Source organism: Rhineura floridana, chromosome 5, assembly GCF_030035675.1.
Source record: "Rhineura floridana isolate rRhiFlo1 chromosome 5, rRhiFlo1.hap2, whole genome shotgun sequence".
In the NCBI taxonomy this organism is placed as follows: domain Eukaryota; kingdom Metazoa; phylum Chordata; class Lepidosauria; order Squamata; family Rhineuridae; genus Rhineura; species Rhineura floridana.
The window spans coordinates 1,013,530-1,034,332 of NC_084484.1; the positions used below are offsets into that span (position 1 = coordinate 1,013,530).

General features: G+C 41.1%; 1 protein-coding gene across 6 annotated transcripts in view; it reads right to left on the reverse strand.

Moving 5' to 3' along the window:
* Positions 1 to 20,803, reverse strand: part of NSD2 (nuclear receptor binding SET domain protein 2) — a 186,097-nt gene that overhangs the window by 54,064 nt on the left and 111,230 nt on the right. For all 6 annotated transcript variants that reach the window (XM_061629803.1, XM_061629801.1, XM_061629804.1 and 3 more), the window contains 3 exons: positions 5,069 to 5,200; positions 3,881 to 4,004; positions 3,218 to 3,418 (listed from right to left, as the gene is read on the reverse strand). In XM_061629803.1, the coding sequence (XP_061485787.1) occupies positions 3,218 to 3,418; positions 3,881 to 4,004; positions 5,069 to 5,200 (457 nt within the window). The remainder of the gene's footprint in view (positions 1 to 3,217; positions 3,419 to 3,880; positions 4,005 to 5,068; positions 5,201 to 20,803) is intronic.

Genomic DNA, 20,803 nt, shown 5'->3' on the forward strand with positions numbered 1-20,803 from the left:
AGAGCTTCCTCGCCGAAGAGTAAAGATCCGGAGTAAGGAGCCCTGGACAGATTCATTCTGGCCGCTGAATCAGCCTGCCAGTGGCAAAGCCAGAGGGTCCGTCGCGTGACTATCTGAGCTGTCATGGCTCGTGCCCCCAATTGAGTAGCATCCAAGGTGGCATCGGCCACAAAAGCTGCTGTCTTACGCAACTTTATCAGTGACCATCTGAGGGCGACAGGATCAGGGTTAGTGTCCTCTAGAAGATCATCCAGCCACATCATAGCTGCTCTGGAGAAAATGGAGGCTGAAGCGGAGGCACGCATGGAGAGGGCAGTGGCCTCGTGATTTTTGCAGAGGGCGAAGTCTATTCGACGCTCAGTAGTGTCCTTTAGTTGGGATTCCCCTTCCCTGGGCAAAAGAGATCGTGAAACGAGGTGAGCGATTGGTTTGTCTATGCCAGGGACGTCTAACTTGGTGGCAAAGTCCGGAGCTAGGGCGTAAAGCCTGTCAGCCAGGTTCTTGAAGCGGCGAGATTGAAATGGGTGAGCCCATTCTTCAGAGGCCAATTTGGCAATTGGGTCCGGCACCGGGATGTAGTGTTCAATAGGTGCAGGGGATTTGAGAACCTTGGCCCCTTTGATGGCTGGGGTGGAAGAAGTTGAAGGCGCAGTCTGGAGACCAAGGGTATTAACTACCCTGCGTGCCAGGGGCTGGTAGTCTGAGGCATTAAACAAACGATACGATGTATCCTCCTCATGATCGGAATCGTCGCTCCAGTCATCTCCTTCAACGTGGTCAGTGAAGGTTGACTCCTCCGCATAACGAGGCTTCGTCAATACATCTGCCTCTGGCTACATCAAAGGGATTTGGTGAGCAGGAAGGATGAGCTTCATGACACGCACGTTGGTCCATGTTGAGTTGAGGTATGGCAGGAACTTGTGGTAGTGACTGCATTTGGGTGAAAAATGCCAGCATGGCTTGAAGTTGGGAGAGGAAATCAGGGGACAGCTGCAGCCCGGTTGTGACAGATGTTTGTGCCTGAGTAGGTATTGGAGCAGATGTTTGGGGCGGTAAAACGGAGGGAGGCTGGTTATGTGAAAGCTGAGTGGGAAAGCCAGCAAAATCCTCCTTGTCAGAGGAAGCAGCAGGGGAATGAAATATATCGCTTATGTGTGCCTGAGTTGCTGTGGTGGTGGCGGTGGTTGGCACAGAGTCATAGCGTGGATGCTTTGGTTTGCTATGGCTGGAAAGATGTTTTGTCTTAGCCAGTGCTTTAACATGCTTAGACTTAGTCACCTTAGAATATTGTGGCTTGGCTGTTTGTGACATGTCTGGCTGATCTGGTATCATATTGGCTGATTACGACATGTCTGGGTGTTCTGCCATCTTATATTAACTTGGGTGCAGTACACGGCCACAGAGGGGGCAGGATGTAAGGACCCGAACTGGCACAGTGTACGACCACAGAGGGGGTAGAATACACCGGCAGATGGCTAAGTGCATGGCCACAGAGGGGGCAGGATGCACTGTGGTATCAGCGTTAGTATAATATAGACCGTATTTTAGGCTTGGTACACGGCCACAGAGGGGGCAGGATGTACAAAATATAGTTCAGATTAGTGCTGTAGGCTGGATTTCAGGCGTGGTACACGGCCACAGAGGGGGCAGGATGTACTGAATATAATTCAGATTTAGTACAAGTCAGCCACTGATATTAAAGCTCCAGCCTTGCTGATACTGAATATAATTCAAATTTAGTACAAGTCAGCCACTGATATTAAAGCTCCAGCCTTGATAATACTGAATATAATTCAAATTTATTACAAGTCAGCCACTGATATTAAAGCTCCAGCCTTGATGGTACTGAATATAATTCAAATTTAGTACAAGTCAGCCACTGTAAATTTGTGTGTAAGGAAGCCCTGTAAGTCTGTCTACAACACACATACAACACACATACAGATAACTTGCAGGGAAGGTATCCGTTGATTAATAAAGGGGTAACAAAAAAGGCAGGAAATTTGAATTCAACAAAAATGGCGCCCGGAAAAAAGAGCGGGAAAATGGCGGAGGGGGAAGAAGCAATGGCGGCCGACTGGTAACGAACTAGGGGAAGGGCTGCCCAGCACAGTCTCGCAGGGGGAGGCGTGGGGTCGATAGTCGCACTTGCGGCTCTAAAAAACCCCAAAAGGAGACTGCCGAGAGAAGCCTGTGTCGGGAAAGGCAGAAGGAGGGAAGCCGCTGTCGCCGCCGAGTAAAGAGCTCTCCGCGGCGAGAATTAAAGTCACAGAGAGAGAGGGAGAAAGAGAGGGCAGGAAGCCGCAGCCGCAAGCTCCCGCCTGGGAGAGAACTGCAGCCGCGGTCTCTCCAAGAGCTCCTCAGAGCGCTGCTTGAGACAGCCCAGCACAGGAAAAAATAGAGCCGCGAGCTCCCGATGGATGCAACAGAGCCAGGGGGAAAGCTCAAAAGCGGACAGAAACGAAGAGAACCGCAGCCGCGGTCTCTGAGGGGACCCTCAAACAAGCCTCAAACAAGTAAGAGAAATAAGCTGAAATAAAGGCTCAAAAAATAAAAAGCTCAAAATTGGCCAAGAAACGTAGAGAACCGCAGCCGCGGTCTCTGTGGGGACCCTCAAACTTAAATGGAAAGTTAAACACAAGCAGGGAAAGGAAGGACTTGAAGACAAATGAACAGACAAATACACGAAACTTAGCTAAAAGCTACGCTATAGATCCAATCTTGTTCGTACAAAGGCAAGAATGAACTGGAGAGTGGGAGGGGCCTGACGCCCCTAGTCTTGACTTCAAAAACATTCTTGCCTTCGCACGATAGGTGGAACTATTACCCGCAGTGATGGCCCACCTCCTATGGAAAAATACATGTCATTAATATTTTCACAATAATATAATATACAGAACAGAGAAACTAGAAATATTACAGAGGAACAATAAAGGTATGGCTTTCCATACCACTCAAATGCTGAAAAATGAAGAGAGTGCTAGGGAAGGTATTGCCAATCACCATTTGCCAGCTCCCAATCACTGGTGGGTATTTCCCATTCACCTTCCAGAGACTGAGGGCTAGGGCATACATTATCTTATTGACATCCATTAATGCTATTGGGAGAACTTCCACATGACACATGGCAGTAGTGGCTGTGAGCAATGTAATGTGTGTATTGTCTGTGAGATAGTATTTTAAATATTTAAGAAAAAAGTTAACAGAAAATAAATACCTTTGGATACTTTGGGATTTGAAGGATTAGCAACATGACAGCTGACGCAGCTGTGAAGAGGGCATCGAAAGCCCCTATTCTCAAACACTGTAAGGCGGAATTTTTTCACACAAGATTCATGGTAAAATTTCCCGCAGTGGGATGCAATGCAGCGTTTCACATCTGTTTTTTTCTCTTTACACACAAAACATGCGTGACTACCTAATAAAAAAATTAAAAACTAGTTAAATATTTTCACTTCTCTCTGAAGGCTAACACAAAAACATATTAGTTTCTATGGGCAATTAATCAGCACATGAGAATTTTTTTAAAAAGCAGGCCATTCTCTATCTGACAACAGAAGGAGCCTAAGCTTTCTTACTTTAGATAGAAGAACTTTAGAGAGTTCTCGTTCACAAAGAGAATGTAGTTTTACATTTCTAAGAAATTAAATGCTAACGATGTTCTCTTTCTGAACAAAAACAAGGCAAATGAATCCTATCCCAATGAAACCCATCATGAGAGAAGAATGGATGGACAATAATCCTTAACTGGACATGCTTCTATCTGTAATTATAGCTATTTATAGCTATGTACTTTTAGATACAAGAACATCTGGAACGACTCAAAGTGGGCTTGTGTCGGTTTTAGACCCAAAATTGGAAGTGCATGAATAAGACTTGCCTGAAGAGCATTCACTGCAAATAAAGCATTCCGAAGGCTTTCCAGAGACCCCAGTGCAGCTTGCATGAAATGCACCAAGACACCGTCCTTCACAAAGCAGCAAGTCCCCAGGCTTTTCACAGAGCTATGAGAAGAGAAACATTTAGAGCTGGAAAAGGGTATTGAATGCTGATGAATTGTTTTTCTCGTTCTTAGCTATCTTTCTCAATTTTACAACATATTTTAAACCACATTTCTATTGCAAATTGTCACCAGTTCCAACCCTGTACATACGTCCTTAAAAGAGTAGGAAAATCCCCTTCTCTATTTGTTAATGACTTTTGCAGTGAGGACAATTAAAATCTTGTGCAGTCTAATTCTAAGTTTTACTGAGTCGGGAGTACATAAAACAGTAACTTTAATTGCAGATCCAAATTTAGAAACATGTTGCTCATGACTTAACTATATATTATATAGAAAACAGCAAAATATTTTTACAGCTCTCACCACATTTGTATTTTCCCCCTCAGTAACATACAACAGTACCCAACAAAGTAGTTCAGTTAGTGTAAGGATTTCCATTTGTGCAACCTGTGCCCTTGCCGAATCTGCCCTGAAGATTTGGAGAAAACCCCAAGAACAGATTTAGGGGGGCACCCAGGGAGGGGAAATTCTGTTGTACAGCCAGAAGTTCTTGCACTAATTAAACTACTTTGCTGGACACCACCCATCCTCCTCTATAAATGTAACATGCAACTTCCATTCAGAAATCTAAGTTCCAATTTTATGCAACAGTGAATAAAAGAAATTTGCCCCTTATTGAACTTTACGGAAAGTTAGTTTTCATGGCCACTATTGGAGATCTTTATCTCCAAATATTACATTAGTGAAAGAAAAAGGGAATTCTACTTCCTACTGTAGCTAGCATGGCATCTACAAATATTCCTGTGGGATAATGCTGTACAATAATAGGTAAGAAACATTTCCCATTCACCTTTACTCCCAGCAGCACTATTTTTGAGTAGAACATTCTGTGCACTTGATAAGTCAGGAAAATATGGCATGTTAACCAGCTTGTTTAACATTAATATATTAACAACTGTACCCTATGGCAAAATTTAGATCACAATTTCAAAGATCAGCAATCCCCCCCCCACTTTTTCTTCAGTGTTTGTAGTCCAGAACCAGAGCTTCTTCAAACAGATTTACCTGACATACGTATTCCTTCCTTGCTGCACCTCCTCGGTCAGATTTTTTGGATGACAGAGATGCTTCTCCTAGACCCTCATCTGTACTTTCATAGGGAGACTCGGATCGCTCATCTCCTTGACCATCTGAAATCTAAAAGTGAGCAGAATGAATTAAAATTTCTAACATCCGCATTTAACATACTCACACTTGTGACAGAAGACCACTTGCATGTGCAAGTGCAGCAGATTTACTATTATCTACAACCAACCAAAGAAAAGCAGCTGGTAAAAAAAAAACATTTTGTGAATTGTTTCCTATTACAATGCAGGTGCTTCCTAGTGGATAGGAGGTCTAAGAGTATTTAGAACTAAATAAAACCTATTCTTGGATTCACTTCATCATTATAGTTATTAGTAACTGGAACAGAAACAAGTTCCAAAAGGGAACTGTCTGCTCAAGACAAATCCTCTATACTGCTGCAAGGACAGGTGCCCTTGCAGATTTTGTAGTGGCCTAGAATCTCAGCAAACATCACAAAACAGAGTCCACTGGGCTGTGGCAGATCTAGTTACCTTGGCTCAGTGCTGGATACTTTTAGCAAGGATATGAGAAGGGGATGAGAAAAAAGGGCAAAAGCAGCACAAGAGCCATTCAGTTGGGAGATGGGGTGTGTGTGACACAGTTACTAAATACTAAAGCATGCATCAAAGCATACAGGGCTCAGTTTCAATTAAATTAGAGGTCATGAAATGCAGTTAAATACATTTAAGACCTGGCTGCAGAATCTGCTTAGATATGGCTCCAAATATTCTTTAATAGCACCACACAAATGCAGAAACTGATACAGAGTTCAAAATCCAGCTTCCATGACAATATCATCTTCCACTGGATTTTTTTTTAAATGACCAAGCGCCTCTGAGGAGCCCTTGCTCTCAGAGTGGGGAGAGGGCAGTAATCTAAAGGCAGCCCCCCAGGCAAAAGAAGAATATTCAAAAAAGCTCTGCCTCTGGGAGTGCATCAGACACTCTTAACTGATGCAGGAAGCCCTCCACCACTGAATGAGATATCCTTGACATGCATAACTTACACACTTGTGCTTTGCAGAATTTAGATATTTCCACACATGCATTTTAGGTTGTTTCCACACATGTGTTTTAGGTTGTTAGTGGCTTTAACCCTATACATAGCTGAGGGACCTATTGAAATGGTCCATCCCCGAAGACCGATTCTTGAGGGCTCTGGAGGATTTTCAGTAGGTATGGTTGGAATAACTGCTGAAACCCTAGTTGCCCTCTGGAATGCAGATATTATTTGGGTGGTTGATATGATTACTCCCAAGTGCCCTCTTCTGCTTGAGCAAAGCCGGGCATCATCTTGATCCAATTGAACACTAATGAGAGCCCATTATAGGCCTACTCTGAGGTTGGTGATGGAGAAAAAAGAGTTCTTCCCCTCCCCCATTACCCCGTCAATATTGTCCAGTGTAGCTTTCCCAGGAGGTGGAGGACCTTCAGAAATCTGGGCCAGGGGCGATGTAGTAGAACCTTCAGTAAAAAGCAGTGTTGCATTTTTAAGGCTATGCTTAGTCACCTAGATCCATCATTACTTGGGTTCCACAATTAATTCAGCATCAATAGCAGAGGTGTCTTGAGCTCTGTCTGGTCCAGTTTTGTTGGATGACTTATTTGAGACTGAGGATGTGGACAAGGTGCTTGAGTGAGTCCGGCCAGCAACATATATGCCTGACCCTTGCCATTCATGGCTTATTCAATTAAGAAGGGAGTAGATGTCCTTCTAGGTCCAAGAGGTTGGAAATATCTGAGGGAGGCAGTGGTCTTACCTTTTCTAAAAGAAGCCATTATTCTACCACCCCTGAGCAAACCTAGTCTGAGCACAGACAATGTTAACAATTATAGACCAGTGGCTAACATTCCCTTCCTGGCCAAGGTGATCAAGAGAGTGGTAGCTGAGCAACTCCACTCAATTTTGGATGAAACTGATAATCTAGATCCATTTCAACTGGCTCCCTCCAGGATGCACACCTTAACGTGGTGAGGGGGTTTGAGAGTGTTGAAGAAGCTGAGAGCAATGCCGTCAGGAGTCTAGAGCAAGAGGCTAGACTCCTAGCAGAAGCACCCAAGGCAGAATGGTCAAAGCTGAAACACCAGACTAAGATGCATCCAAACTCAGAGGACAGCAATGATAAACCACCTCTGAATATCTCTTATCACGAAAACCCTATGAACAGAGTATCCAAAATGCAACACGAGATACTGCTGGAAGATGAGACCCCCCAGGTCAGAAGGCACTCACCAAGCTACTGGGGAAGAACAAAGGACAAGTACAAGTAGTGCTGTGACTAATGATGCAGCTGGGTCAAAGCCAAAAGGAAGCCCAGAAGCTGATGCGCACAGAGGCAAAAGGAGAGTCCGGAGTTGTACAACGCACACAATAGGAACATGGAATGTGAGAAGCATGAACCAGGGAAAGTTAGAAATTGTCAAGCAAGAAATGGAGCGTATCAGTATTACAATACTTGGCATGAGTGAATTAAAATGGACTGGAGTGGGACATTTTCAATCAGGCGACCACAAAATATTTTATGCAGGAAATAAGAAATTAAGAAGAAATGCGGTTGCTTTAATAGTGAGAAGTGATGTAGCAAAAGCAATTAGGAGCTACAACGCAAGGTCTGAGCGAGTGACCATCATCCAAGTCTATGCTCCAACGGCAAACTCAGAAGAGTAATTGGAGAGATTTTACACAGAAGTACAGGAAGAAATTGATCACACACCAAAGCAAGATATGATGATAATCATGGGGGACTGGAATGCAAAAGTAGGGAACAGAGAAGAACTAGGAATTGTGGGGAAATGGGGCTTAGGAGACAGAAATGAAGCAGGAGAAAGACTTATTGAATTCTGTGAAGCCAATAATATGTTTCTTGCCAACACATTTTTTGAGCAACCAAAAAGACAACTGTACATGTGGACATCACCAGATGGTCAATATAGGAATCAAATTGATTATATAATTGGAAACAGAAGATGGGGAAGTTCCATACTTTCTGCAAAAACAAGACCAGGAGCACACTGCAGTACAGATCATGAACTGGTCGTATCAAAAATCAGAGTAAAGCTAAAGAAGAACAACAAAGCAATCACAATGCCAAAATACAATTTAAATAACATCCCAGAAGAATATAAAGATCAAATAAGGAACAGGTTTGAGGCTTTAAACTTAGTTGAGAGAGAACTAGAAGAACTATGAAGTGAAGTCAGAGACATTATCAGGGAAGAATGCAAAAAGACAATACCTCTACCTAAAAAGAGAGAAAGACCTCAATGGATGACTGAAGAAACTCTTAAAATCGTTAAAGAGAGAAGGAAAGCAAAAGCAAAGAGACAGAAACAGTCAGAACCCTAAATGCAACAATACAGTGACTAGTACGTAGGGACAAAGGGAACTATTACAATAGTTCTTGTTTAGAAATAGGACGACAAAAAGGGAAGAACAAGAGCCTTATTCCAAAAGATTAAGAGGAATGAAAGGGAAATTTAAACCAAGAGTAGGGATGTTGAATAATCAAGAGGGGAACACACTGACTGACTGAGATGAAATAAAAGGAAGATGGAAGCAATAAACTGAAGAACTCTATAAAAGAGATGACAGGATGACAGATTCATTCATGGAGGAACCATATGATGAAGAACCAGAAATTTTAGAATGTGAGGTGAAAGCTGCTCTTAAAATACTTGGAAGAAATAAATCACCAGGAATAGATGGCATACCAATAGAGTTGCTACAAGCTACTGAGACTGAATCTATCCAGATTCTGACAAAAATCTGTCAAGAAATATGGAAAACTAAACAATGGCCCACAGATTGGAAGTGTTCAATATACATCTCAATTCCAAAGAAAGGGGATCCCAGGGAATGCAGTAATTATCGAACTATTGCCCTAATATCCCATGCAAGTAAAGCAGTGCTCAAGATTCTACAACAAAGGCTCTAACCATATATGAAGCGAGAAATGCCAGACGTCCAAGCTGGATTTAGAAAGGGAAGAGGCACCAGAGATCATATCGCAAACATACGTTGCATAATGGAGCGGACCAAGGAGTTTCAGAAGAAAATCACCCTGTGCTTTATAGATTACAACAAAGCCTTTGACTGTGTAGATCATGAAAAACCATGGAACACTTTAAAAGAAATGGGGGTGCCACTGCATCTGATTGTTCAGATGCGCAACCTATACTCTGGACAAGAGGCTAATGTGAGCATAGAATATGGAGAAACCGATTGGTTCCCAATCGGAAAGGGGTGTATTTTATCACCCTATTTGTTTAATCTATATGCAGAACATATCATACGGAAAGCAGGATTGGACCAAGATGAAGGAGGTGTGAAAACTGAAGGGAGAAATATCAATAATTTAAGATATGCAGACGATACCATACTACTAGCAGAAACCAGTAATGATTTGAAACGAATGCTGATGAAAGTTAAAGAGGAAAGCACAAAAGCAGGACTACAGCTCAACGTCAAAATACTAAAGTAATGACAACAGAAGATTTATGTAACTTTAAAGTCAACAATGAGGACATTGAACTTGTCAAGGATTATCAATACCTCAGCACAGTCATTAACTGAAATGGAGACAATCGTCAAGAAATCAGAAGAAGGCTAGGACTGGGGAGGGCAGCTATAAGAGAACTAGAAAAGGTCCTCAAATGCAAAGATGTATCACTGAACACTGAAGTCTGGATCATTCAGACCATGGTATTCCCAATCTCTATGTATGGATGTGAAAGTTGGACAGTGAAAAAAGCAGATAAGAGAAAAATCAACTCATTTGAAATGTTGTGCTGGAGGAGAGCTTTGCACATACCATGGACCGTGAAAAAGACAAATAATTGGGTGTTAGAACAAATTAAACCAGAACTGTCACTAGAAGCTATAATGATGAAACTCAGGTTATCATACTTTGGATACTTCATGAGAAGACATGATTCACTAGAGAAGACAATAATGCTGGGAAAAACAGAAGGGAGTAGAAAAAGAGGAAGGCCAAACAAGAGATGGCTTGATTCCATAAAGGAAGCCACAGACCTGAATTTACATGAACTGAGTGGTTCATGACAGATGCTTTTGGAGGTCACTGATTCATAGGGTCGCCATAAGTCGTAATCAACTTGAAGGCACATAACAACAACAAATTTCAATTGGGTTTCAGGGGAGGTTTTGGGACCAAGCTTCCCTGGCCACCCTGTAAGATTACCACTGTTGAGAGAAGAAATGCAACCCTACTGATTCTCTTGGACATCTCAGTGGCTTGGACATCATTGGCCACAATATTTTTCTGGATAGGCTGTCTGGGTTAGGTGTGGGAGGAATGAAGCACTGCTTGGTGGTGGTTCTCCTACCCTTTGGATGGCCATTTTCGTAGAGTGATACTGGGAAATTACTGCTCAACTTCCTAGCAGTCGTGCTTTCTTGTTTAGCACGGTTCTGTTCTTTCTCCCATGCGGTTTAACATCTACATGAAACTGTCATCTAGAGACTTGTCTGAGTTGCCACCAGTATGTAGATGGCATCCAGCTTTAATCTCTTTTTCTTTTTTTAACATCACAGAAACCACCTATTTTCTGCATGGTAGCAAATTTGCATCACACAAGTTGTTTCATCATTGCGTTTTTGTAATTTGCTTATCTATTATGATATAAATAATAACGTAATTTTTTTAAAAGTGTAAAATATGAAGAGGGAGAATGGAAATAATGACAAAGTATTATATTAAAGAGAAAAATGTATATGGAAAAATATTGTTACTTTTTTGTTCTAATATTAAACAAAAAAAGCCCATCTCTCAATGACTTTGTCCTGTAGATTATTGCTTATAGCTTTCCTTTTGTATGTTAATTTTGTCATTAATGCTGTTTCCTAGATTTTCCTCAACTAGTCTTTTGTGGCAGGAAGATTTTTATTTTTCCATTGTTGAACTATGCAAAATTTAGCGCTGGTCAATAAACTCACTACCAGTTGAATTTGCACTTCTGACTGTGTCACGCAGAAGAGTATTGTTTTCAGATTTCTTGATAACACACATCCTATTATTTCCTGTATTACGTTCAATATTATCCAGATTTTTTTCTCATTTTGACACAACTCCAGAAAATATGGTCATAGTCAGCTTTACTTCTCTTTCACCAAAACACATGTTGATGATAATCTCTCTTGTTTTCATCAGACGCTGATAAGGCTGTAAATGGAGGATGAATAAACTGAGTTCCAATCCACTTAAGACGGAGGTATTGCTGCTTGGTGGTTCATTCACCCAACTGAATGATGCTCAGCCAGTTCTAGATGGGGTTGTGCTCCCACTAAAGGGTCACAGTTGCAGTCTGGGGGTGCTTATTAATCCAGCACCATTATTAGAAGCTCAAACAGCCTCTGTGGATTGAACTGCCTTTATCAACTTCAGCTGATACACCAGTTGTAACCTTCTCTGGATGGAAATAGCTTGGTCACAATTTCCATACTCTGGTAACCTCCTATTTACTACAGCAATGTGTTGTACTTGGGACTGCCTTTAAAAATAGTCCAGAAATTACTGTTGGTCCAGAACAGGGCTACAAGATTATTAACTGGGACCAGGCATTTTGATCATATTGTGCCTGCACTTTGTTAGTTGCATTGGCTCCTAGTCCATTTCTAGGCCCAATATGAGGTGCTGGGTTTCACCCTTAAACCCCTAAATGGTTTGGGACCAGGTTACCTGAAAGGCTACCTTCTCCCATATTTACCTACCCAAACTTGAAGATCCTCTCTAAAGGCCCTGCTCTGGATGCCCAACTCCCAAAAGGAGAAGGCAGGAACCACCAGTGAGAGGGCCTTTTCAGTAATAGCACCCCAGTTACAGTACAGCCTTTCCAGAGAAGCTTGCCTGGCAGTCTTTCTAGCCTTTTAGGCACCAGGTGAACATCTCTCTGTTTATTCATGCATTCTTAAACAACTTGTGTAGTCTGGGGCTCTCAGTTTTTAAATCTATGCTTTTAATCTTGAGGTTGTTGTATACTGTGTTGTTCTACTTATTTAGTTTTGATTTTATGCTTCACACTTTATATCTACATTATTTTATTGTAAGCAGCAGGGAGAACTTTGTGTTTTGGAACAGTAGACCAAAGCTGAGGGAAATATGTAATAGCGGAGTACATATATTAGAACATAAATATGGAAGTGCCGTGGCGCACATACTTATCTATACTCCAACAATTTCACTAGTTACCATTTGGTTCCCCAGCCCAATTCAAAGTGCTTGTATTCATATAAAACCTTAAATGGTCTGGAACCAGGTAACTGAAGGAGACCACTTATATCCAATATGAACCTGCCCAGATGCTTAAGTCATCATCAAAGCCCTGCACCCCAGTTTTCTGAAATGAGACAGCATATTTTCAGAGGTGATATTCAGAATTTCCTCCTCAGGGAAGTCTGGTGTAACCTTTGCCCTTTCTTAAAGGGAAGTAATAGCCATTTTAGGAAAGCTTTTGGAGAAGGGTAGTTTATTCTGTTGTGCTATGGGTGAGCTATTATATTTATATTCTTTTATTGTTGCATGATAGAATTTGGGTTTTTTAAATTTTAATTCTACATTGTTTAAAATTATGGTATGGTGTAATGCTACGTTTTATTGTTAACAATCTTGGATTCCTGGTATAAGGCAGAAAGGTGGCACATAAATGGTTTAAAGAAATGCTTGTATATTGTATAAACAAGCCTTTATTTACTTTCAAGTGTCATCATAGAAAGTCTATTGAATGTATTGCAAATGGGAAAGGGGAAAATGTTCTTCCCTAAAAACTGTCATACAAAATTTTGGCTAATGTAGAAATATAGTGCGCATGACAAATGTTTATCATTACATTTTGACAGTAGTTTAGCACAGATAGACAGAAGACTCGGCTTTAGTTGCACACAGCTAGTCACACTATTGATTCCTGAGAGTAAGCACAGAGTTCAATATTGATCACTGAGATGAAGTTACAAACAGGCATCCAAATGTATACCCATGAACAGACACCTGCATCCAAGGTTTACCCATTTCCACATCTGCTATACTAAATGGACACATTAATAAAATCTGTTTTGTCAGTTTTAATTTTAAAAAGCTGTTAGGTTGAATTTAAAATGTAGCACCATAAATATATTGTATGTATTAGGAATATCCTCCTGACTGTGATTAACAGTAATACAACAGATCCATTTTGTGCAGAGCAATTGTGAAGCAGTCGTTGGTATAGGAGCACAGAAGCTTCAAAGGTATGCTTTCACGTATATATTCAAGGCAGATAGAAATTTATATGAGATAATCTCAGACGACACTACCAACCCTACGTTGCTCAGTATAATGAATTAATAGAAACTACTATTTCATCAACATTGAAACAGAGGAGGAAAGGGTTAAACGTCCCTTACCCACCAGCTGCAGTAATAGTACTTATCAATCCCTATCCAGCAGCTATTTGCTTTTTTTAAAAAAATGTTCATTAAATGCAAAGACACATTTAGCATGACATCTAGTTTTGTCTTTAGAGTCCTTTCTCTAAAAGGACTTAAGAGGTTAAACTACAAAATGAGCTGGAATTTGAGAAACTGAGAGAAGTGGAACAATTGAAGCATTCAGGGGGAGATACTAGACATAACAGGAGCAATGACAATTCATATTAGCCAACAAGGCTATTGTAAGACTCTCTAAAAATATATGAAGTGCTTGGGCATTTTGTGAAAAGTGTTAATTACTATATCCGGGATTAAATCCCATGAACTCAATGGGACTTGCTTCTGAGTAGAGATGCATAGGACTGCACTGTAAAATTCTATTCCCCCTCTCCTTTAGATAGCTATCTAGACAAAAACACAAATTTTACAACTGCGCTGCTTCATGCAACCCCATTTTCTAATCGAGCCATGTCATCTGACTCTTAAGAATTCATCAGTCTTAAAGGAGTCATAGGAGTCATGGCCTCAGACCAGGCCTCCTCAAAGGTACAGTCTTTCAGCAACTGCAGTTCCAGGAAGATGGATCTGTGCCTAGTCTAGGTGTGGGGAATCTAGGGCCCTCCAAATGTTGCTAAACGACAGTTCCCATCATCTCTGGTTATTAGCTATGCTTGCTGAGGCTGATGGGAGTTGTGGTTCAGCAACTTCTGAAGGGCCAAAGGTTTCCCACACCTGCCCTAGCCGATCCCATATGGATCCACAGGTACCAGAGCCCTCCTCCCCACGCCACTACTAAGTATCAAGGAGATACCTCTACTGCCAGGCTCCTGTGGCTGCTCCACAGACCCTTCAGGGAAGCAAGAGAGCCCCAAAGAAAGATCTCCACAGCTAGAAATCTCATCACCTTGAAGGAACCAACAGCTGCAGAAGGCGGCCCTGGCCTTTTAACAAGGACGCACTATTCAGGGGCGGGCATGCCTTACTAAAAAAACCCTCAGCCAATTCCTCCAAGACCTCACTGACAGAACTTGGATGTTTGGCCTCAGATACAGTACTGTCTGTGATCCTGAACTCCCTCCTGGACTTCCTTCCAAGATGCTGACTTTTGTCTTGTCATGCCTTGCTATCCTGCCTGGTGAACCAAACACTACTACCCTCCTCTTACTGGGCAGCCCTGAAGATCATGATAGTAAGCTTTTGTTCAAACGTTCACCAATGTTTTCAGTGTTGATTTCAAATATTCAATTTCATTGTACCTTCTTTTGTAAAAATAAATTAAAATTAAAATGTGGAAATGGCATGCACTTTGAAAACTGCTTTTGGGGGTTAAAGCTATTTTATGATGTTTGAATTTTCCACACACACCCCACTGGTGACTCCAACTGAACTGCCTGCAAATGAGGGCCATGTTTTCAGTTGAGCTGAGCCGCCAATGTATTCTATGCTAAGCATGACTTAGTCTTGTGCTACAGCCATGTGGCTTCATATCACATGCAGCCCAGGGATTGCTTTTGCATAATTGCTTCTCCATGCCGTTAGCTCCAAGAAGAACAGCATGTTTCTGAGGAATATGTATAGCCCCCTTTCTGTTGCAGAGATACCAGGGAATTGCTGGGTTAAACAGCAATATTATGGTTTCTGCACTCATGTTTCACACTAGGACAATGGAGCAGATTGCATGAGTGGCTCCAATTTAGTTCCATTGGAAACTGTGAGGTCAAGAGGAACTATCGGTGATGCCAAGAGAATGCAGGGTATGGGAAATCCTGACCAAAGTATGTGAATATAGCTCTATAACAAATACAAAACATGCAGCTGACAACTTAAACATCCTAGACGTAGACAGCGAAGTTCCCCCTTCCGCACCTTTATACAACCCGTGGAGGAGTATACACGTGATACCCAGCAGCACTCAGCTTTCTCACCCATCTTTTTCCTGCTTCAAATTTCCAGTGGTACTTCTCACACTGTGGGAGTTCAACTACATATCTGTCATTCTGGAAAAGCCATGTGCAGGGGCTCTTTAGAGTCGAGAAAGAGCTACTGTGTACTGTGTTTTAAATTGTTGTGACCTGCCCCATAATAATAAAATCTAATAAATAAAGAAGTACATAAAGGCTTTTTATTGTTTTATATTATTATTTGTATTATTTTAAATTGTTTTTAGATTTTTAAGTGCCTTTTAAGGTTTTAAGGTTGTGCATAGTTTAATTGTATTTTAATTGGATGTTTTTCTATGTTTTTATCTACATGTAGTTCTATTTGTAAGCCGCCCTGAGTTCCAGTTTGGAAAAAGGGCGGGGTAAAAATAAAGTTTCAATTCAATTCAATAAAGCGTGTTCTTCTTTTCCCACTCCCCACCTCCCAAGCAACTTTTCTTTCACAGAAAGGAATTTCTAGGCCAAAAAACTGCAAAATAAATTGCGGCAAACAGATTGGAAATTTTCAACATTAGGCATTAAAGGATATTTTTGAATTGTTTTGTATTTTTTAATTATGGTTATTTAAGTATTTTAGGTTTGGTACCTTTTATTATTTATGTATTGTGAAAAATTACAGTAAAGTTTCTTCTTAAAAAAAATAAAGGCATGGAAATTAGAGAGCTCAAAATAAAAGGAGTAGTGGTGATATATGCTACCCTGACCTTCTTCGACAAAGAGAAGAATAAACAAGTAATTAAGCATTATTATCTACGGGTTAGTTTTCCACAAAAATCCATCCTGCGGACACACTAAAACTGACAGCCAAGTTAGTCAGCAGTTTCTTTATTTCACAGTTTAGGAGAATATAATGCAAACATGGCTGTTCAACATAAAAGCTTTTAATTGTCTGTCAAAATGTATTTGGTACTGTATATTGTTATAGACAAGAACTATGTTGGGACACAGCCAGATCTCTTGAGTGGCTTGAAGAGGATATGAATACCTGAATATATCTGAAATATGAATTGACAAATCTTTTCTTTATGGTTAAGATATTCAGGAAAGGAAGTTTGACAGACCCCTTCCTATTCAAGACAGTAGTAAACAAAACTTTACTATGCTGTTCACAGAAAACTGGTACAATACATAAGAAGATAATTGCATGCTGCTGATACTTGCAATATAAAGTCAAGAAACCTTGCAGCAAGGCAAAGAAAAATATCTGTTTAGTTTGACAATCTTAAAGTTACTGGAAACAAGAGGTTCACACTAGTTATTTGCAGTACTTGTGAAACTCCACTGTAGCAAGTATATGAATATGCTCTATGCAGTTGATTTTTCTTCAATGAGCATATGCGTATTTTTGAACATAATGTTCACTATGGGACCTTATGGTGCAGGGCAGGTAAGAAATCAAACACTGCTGCTGCTACTACATCTACATGCAGATAACAGATTCTCCTTATGGTTAGCAAGCCTTTGTTATCTGCTTAGATTAATTATTACCTGACAGACATAACAAGAATGGGGAAAGAGTGCAGGTGTAACAACCTAAGTCAGGCTTAATCCACTTGTAAAGGTGCTTGATTGGCACAAGATTCATTTGTGACAGGGTCACTCTTTTAGAGGAAAGGGGCAGGCAACTCAGCCTTTAGACCAATAGGAACAAGCTTATCAAAAGAAGGCATGGCAGCAAAAAACCACCCTAATGCAGGAATGTGTTGGAAATTATATTCTTTCATTTTTATCCTAGATGTTTATTTCTATTTTAAAAATCCCTGTTGCTGTTAAATATTGTCTGCCTGCTGCAATTTATTTCTAAGGGTCTTGAACCAGACAGGAATAGCATGATCCAGGAGTTTTACTCATTGCACCATCATGGTAGCTTGCCAGAAGAAGGACCTATTTTTTGCTGCACTGCAATACCACCACAGCAGAAAGTATATTACAGCAACCAATGCAGAGAGGAGCAAAGGAGACAAACCACCAACATAGTTCCACATGACCCTGTAAAGCAATCAATCCTAGCCTGTCTCCTCAGTTTAAAATACTCTTCGCTCAGGCACAGAATGAACAGGCCTTGAAGTGCCAGATCCTTGTTTGGCAAAACAGTTAACACAGATTAACCCTTAGAAATTGGCCACAGGATATACAACAAGCAGCAATAACATATTTAGGGGTAGTTACAGACAATGTAAGTGATCCTCCGTGGCGCAGAGTGGTAAGCGGCGGTAACGCAGCCGAAGCTCTGCTCACGGCCGGAGTTCGATTCCAACGGAAGGAGGAAGTCGAATCTCCGGTAAAAGGGGTCGGGGTCCACTCAGCCTTCCATCCATCCGTGGTCGGTAAAAGGAGTACCCGGCATATGCTAGGGGGTAAAGAAAGGCCGGGGACGGAACTGGCAATCTCACCCCATATATATGGTCTGCCTAGTAAACGTTGCAAGATGTCACCCTAAGAGTCAGAAACGACTCGCACTACAAGTGTGGGGACACCTTTACCTTTACCTTACAGACAATATGGAAAAGATGCTAGAAAACAACTGTAAACCACATTGCTAAAACCAAAGCAGATTTAAAGATCTTATTGCTAAAATCAAAGCAGATCTTAAATTATCCTTACTAAGAAAAATAAAATGCTGCTAAAATGAGAGCTTTCCCCAGATTGAATTTTGCGTTCCAATATCAAGTACCAGAGTAAATTTTGCAAGAATGGCAGGAGATAATAAATCGATCTATTTGGAATACAAGGAAAAGCAGAACCACTAAAAAGCTGGTTTCAGTGGTATCCCAGATATAGCCAGCTATTATGGAGCAGGAATACTCCAGTGGTTGCTACAATGGTACAAAGACAAGCATGGTTATTTTAGGCCAGTAGAAGATGAATAGGTGAACACAGGCTTGAGGAGATTATTGTGGGTACCAGAGAAAGTAGGGAAAAAGTGCCTAATGGATCAAACCAAACTGTTTAATAATAGTGTTAGATAGATTTAAAAAACAGTTAGCACTGGATATATCCCCAGTGTCATCTGTATTAACAGATTAAAGATTCAACCCTAGAGACAGATTAGGTAAATTTGTAGAGTTGAAAAGTGAAGTTTTAAAACACCTACAGTGAATGGCCCCAAATACAAAGGTACAAACAAGTGGTAAGTAAACTACATTATAGATCATCTGGGATCAATTTCTTCAGATAAAAATGTACTTGAATAGAACGGTACAAAGATATAGCCTAAATAGGGAATGAACCAAATTTAAGAACCGATTAGGGAATAGGAGAAAAAAAGTATTTTCTGAACTATATAACTGAGGGAAAAATAAACCTGAAATACAATATTAAAAAATGGAAGAAAGACCTGCATGTAAATATCCCTGAGGAAGTGTGGAGTCATCTCTTTAGTGCAGGATCATCTTTTACCATAACAACAACATGTGGAAAGATGGCTATCCAGTGGAATTGGTCACCCTGGAAAGCAAAAATTATTAATAAAGTTGGAGGGAGAAAAGCGTTTTGTGAGGGGGTAAAAGGAGGGTTTTTTCCATTTATGATTGGGATGTAATAAAGTGAAGCAATTTTGGAACACCTTGGCAGAGATAATAAGAGAAAAACTGCAAGTTGAGCTTCCATTGGACCCACCAGCCTATCTACTAAATTTTGTCAGAAACAGACCCTTACAACTATATACAACCCAGATTCTCCATATTTGACTACTGCAAGGCTATTATATGCTAGACTCCAGACTATGGGAAAACATCCATAAACCAAAAAACAAGAAACTGTTAGAAAAATTTGGGAATGAAGTTTGATTAAACAGTAATGCTAAAGAACAAAGACAATTACCAACACTAAATAAATGAATGGGAGTTTGTTAACAGCCTATGAGAAAAGGGAACTAGGAAGAGCAGGTGTCAGTGTGGATTACTTAGTATTATGAAATAAAATGCAATGATATTATAGCCCCATAGATGGAAACATGGGAAAAAATAGCTAAAACGAATCTGAGTTGCCTTTTATAAGATGTTGGTTTTTATTGTACTATATATACTTTATTGATAAACATATATGTATGTTTGCCCAGGGCAGCAAACAAAAGCACTAAAAACACTCTAAAACATCATAAAACAGACTTTAGTACAGTAGGGCCCTGCTTTTCGGCGTTCCGCTAATGCGGCGGTTTTCAATTAGAGTAAGGCCCCACTCATATGGCACTTGTTCCGCTTTTACAGTGTTTTTCGGGCGTCGGGCACCATTCTATTGAATGAGTTCCGCTTTTAGGCGGGGGCCCTACTGTATCGAGTGCTTTTAGTGCTTTTGTTTGCCACCCTGTCCTCCTCCTGGGAGGAAAGGTGGGATATAAATCTAATAAATATAATAAAAAATACAGAGAGAGGGAAAGAGAGAAAAGAAACACCAGCCCTTGGTCCTGCTTGACTCTAAATTTCTAGCTAGGACAACATACTGCATGACAGCAGTAGCCAAAATGGTGCCCTCAAGAGGATGTTGGACTACAACACCCATTATCCTTAACCACTGTCCATGCTGGCTGGAGCTGATGCCACTTGGGAGTCCAATAACATCTGGAAAGCATCACATTGCCTGCTCCTGTTCTAGGCTTAAGAGTTAAGTCACTTGCAAATTTACTCATGCTTAAAAAAGCATGGAAATCATAAGGTAAGTTGTCATGTATGACATGCCTTTCCTTAAGAGTTCTCTGCTATTTTTTTCCCTCCAGGTTGGGGGAACAATGGAGCTAAGATCAACATTATGTTAAACTTTATTAAGCCACTCATACGGCAGGCCCCTGCCGAAAAGTGGGGCCCTACTGTGAGCTCCCCGTGCTACAGCTGACAGTGATCAGCTGGAGTGGGGGGAGCTCCAGCCACCGCACTCCACCTGACAGCAATCAGCTGGAGTGTGCGAGCTCCCCGAGCTACAGCTGACAGCGATCAGTTCTTAAGTTCTAAGTAGATGCTGATTGGGGCATTCAGACCCAGAGCTTGGAAAAGTTACTCTTTTGAACTACCACTCCCAACAGCCCAATCCAGTGGCCATGCTGGCTGGGGCTGATGGGAGTTGTAGTTTAAAAAAGTAACTTTTCCAAACTCTGTTCAGACCCTTAAAGGGGCACTCAAAGCCACCCCATGGCTCTGTAATAAAAGCTAGTTCTCAAGATTTCATCCCACTTTAGGACCACCTCTGGATGGGTGCTAAGCAGACAGGTACTGGTTTGAACCATCATGTGCAGGAACGGGTTTAGTCAAAACTTGCTTTCACACCTAACACTGGGTGGCCACCATCCACAGGGACTCGAGATGGGGGCGGGGGGAAG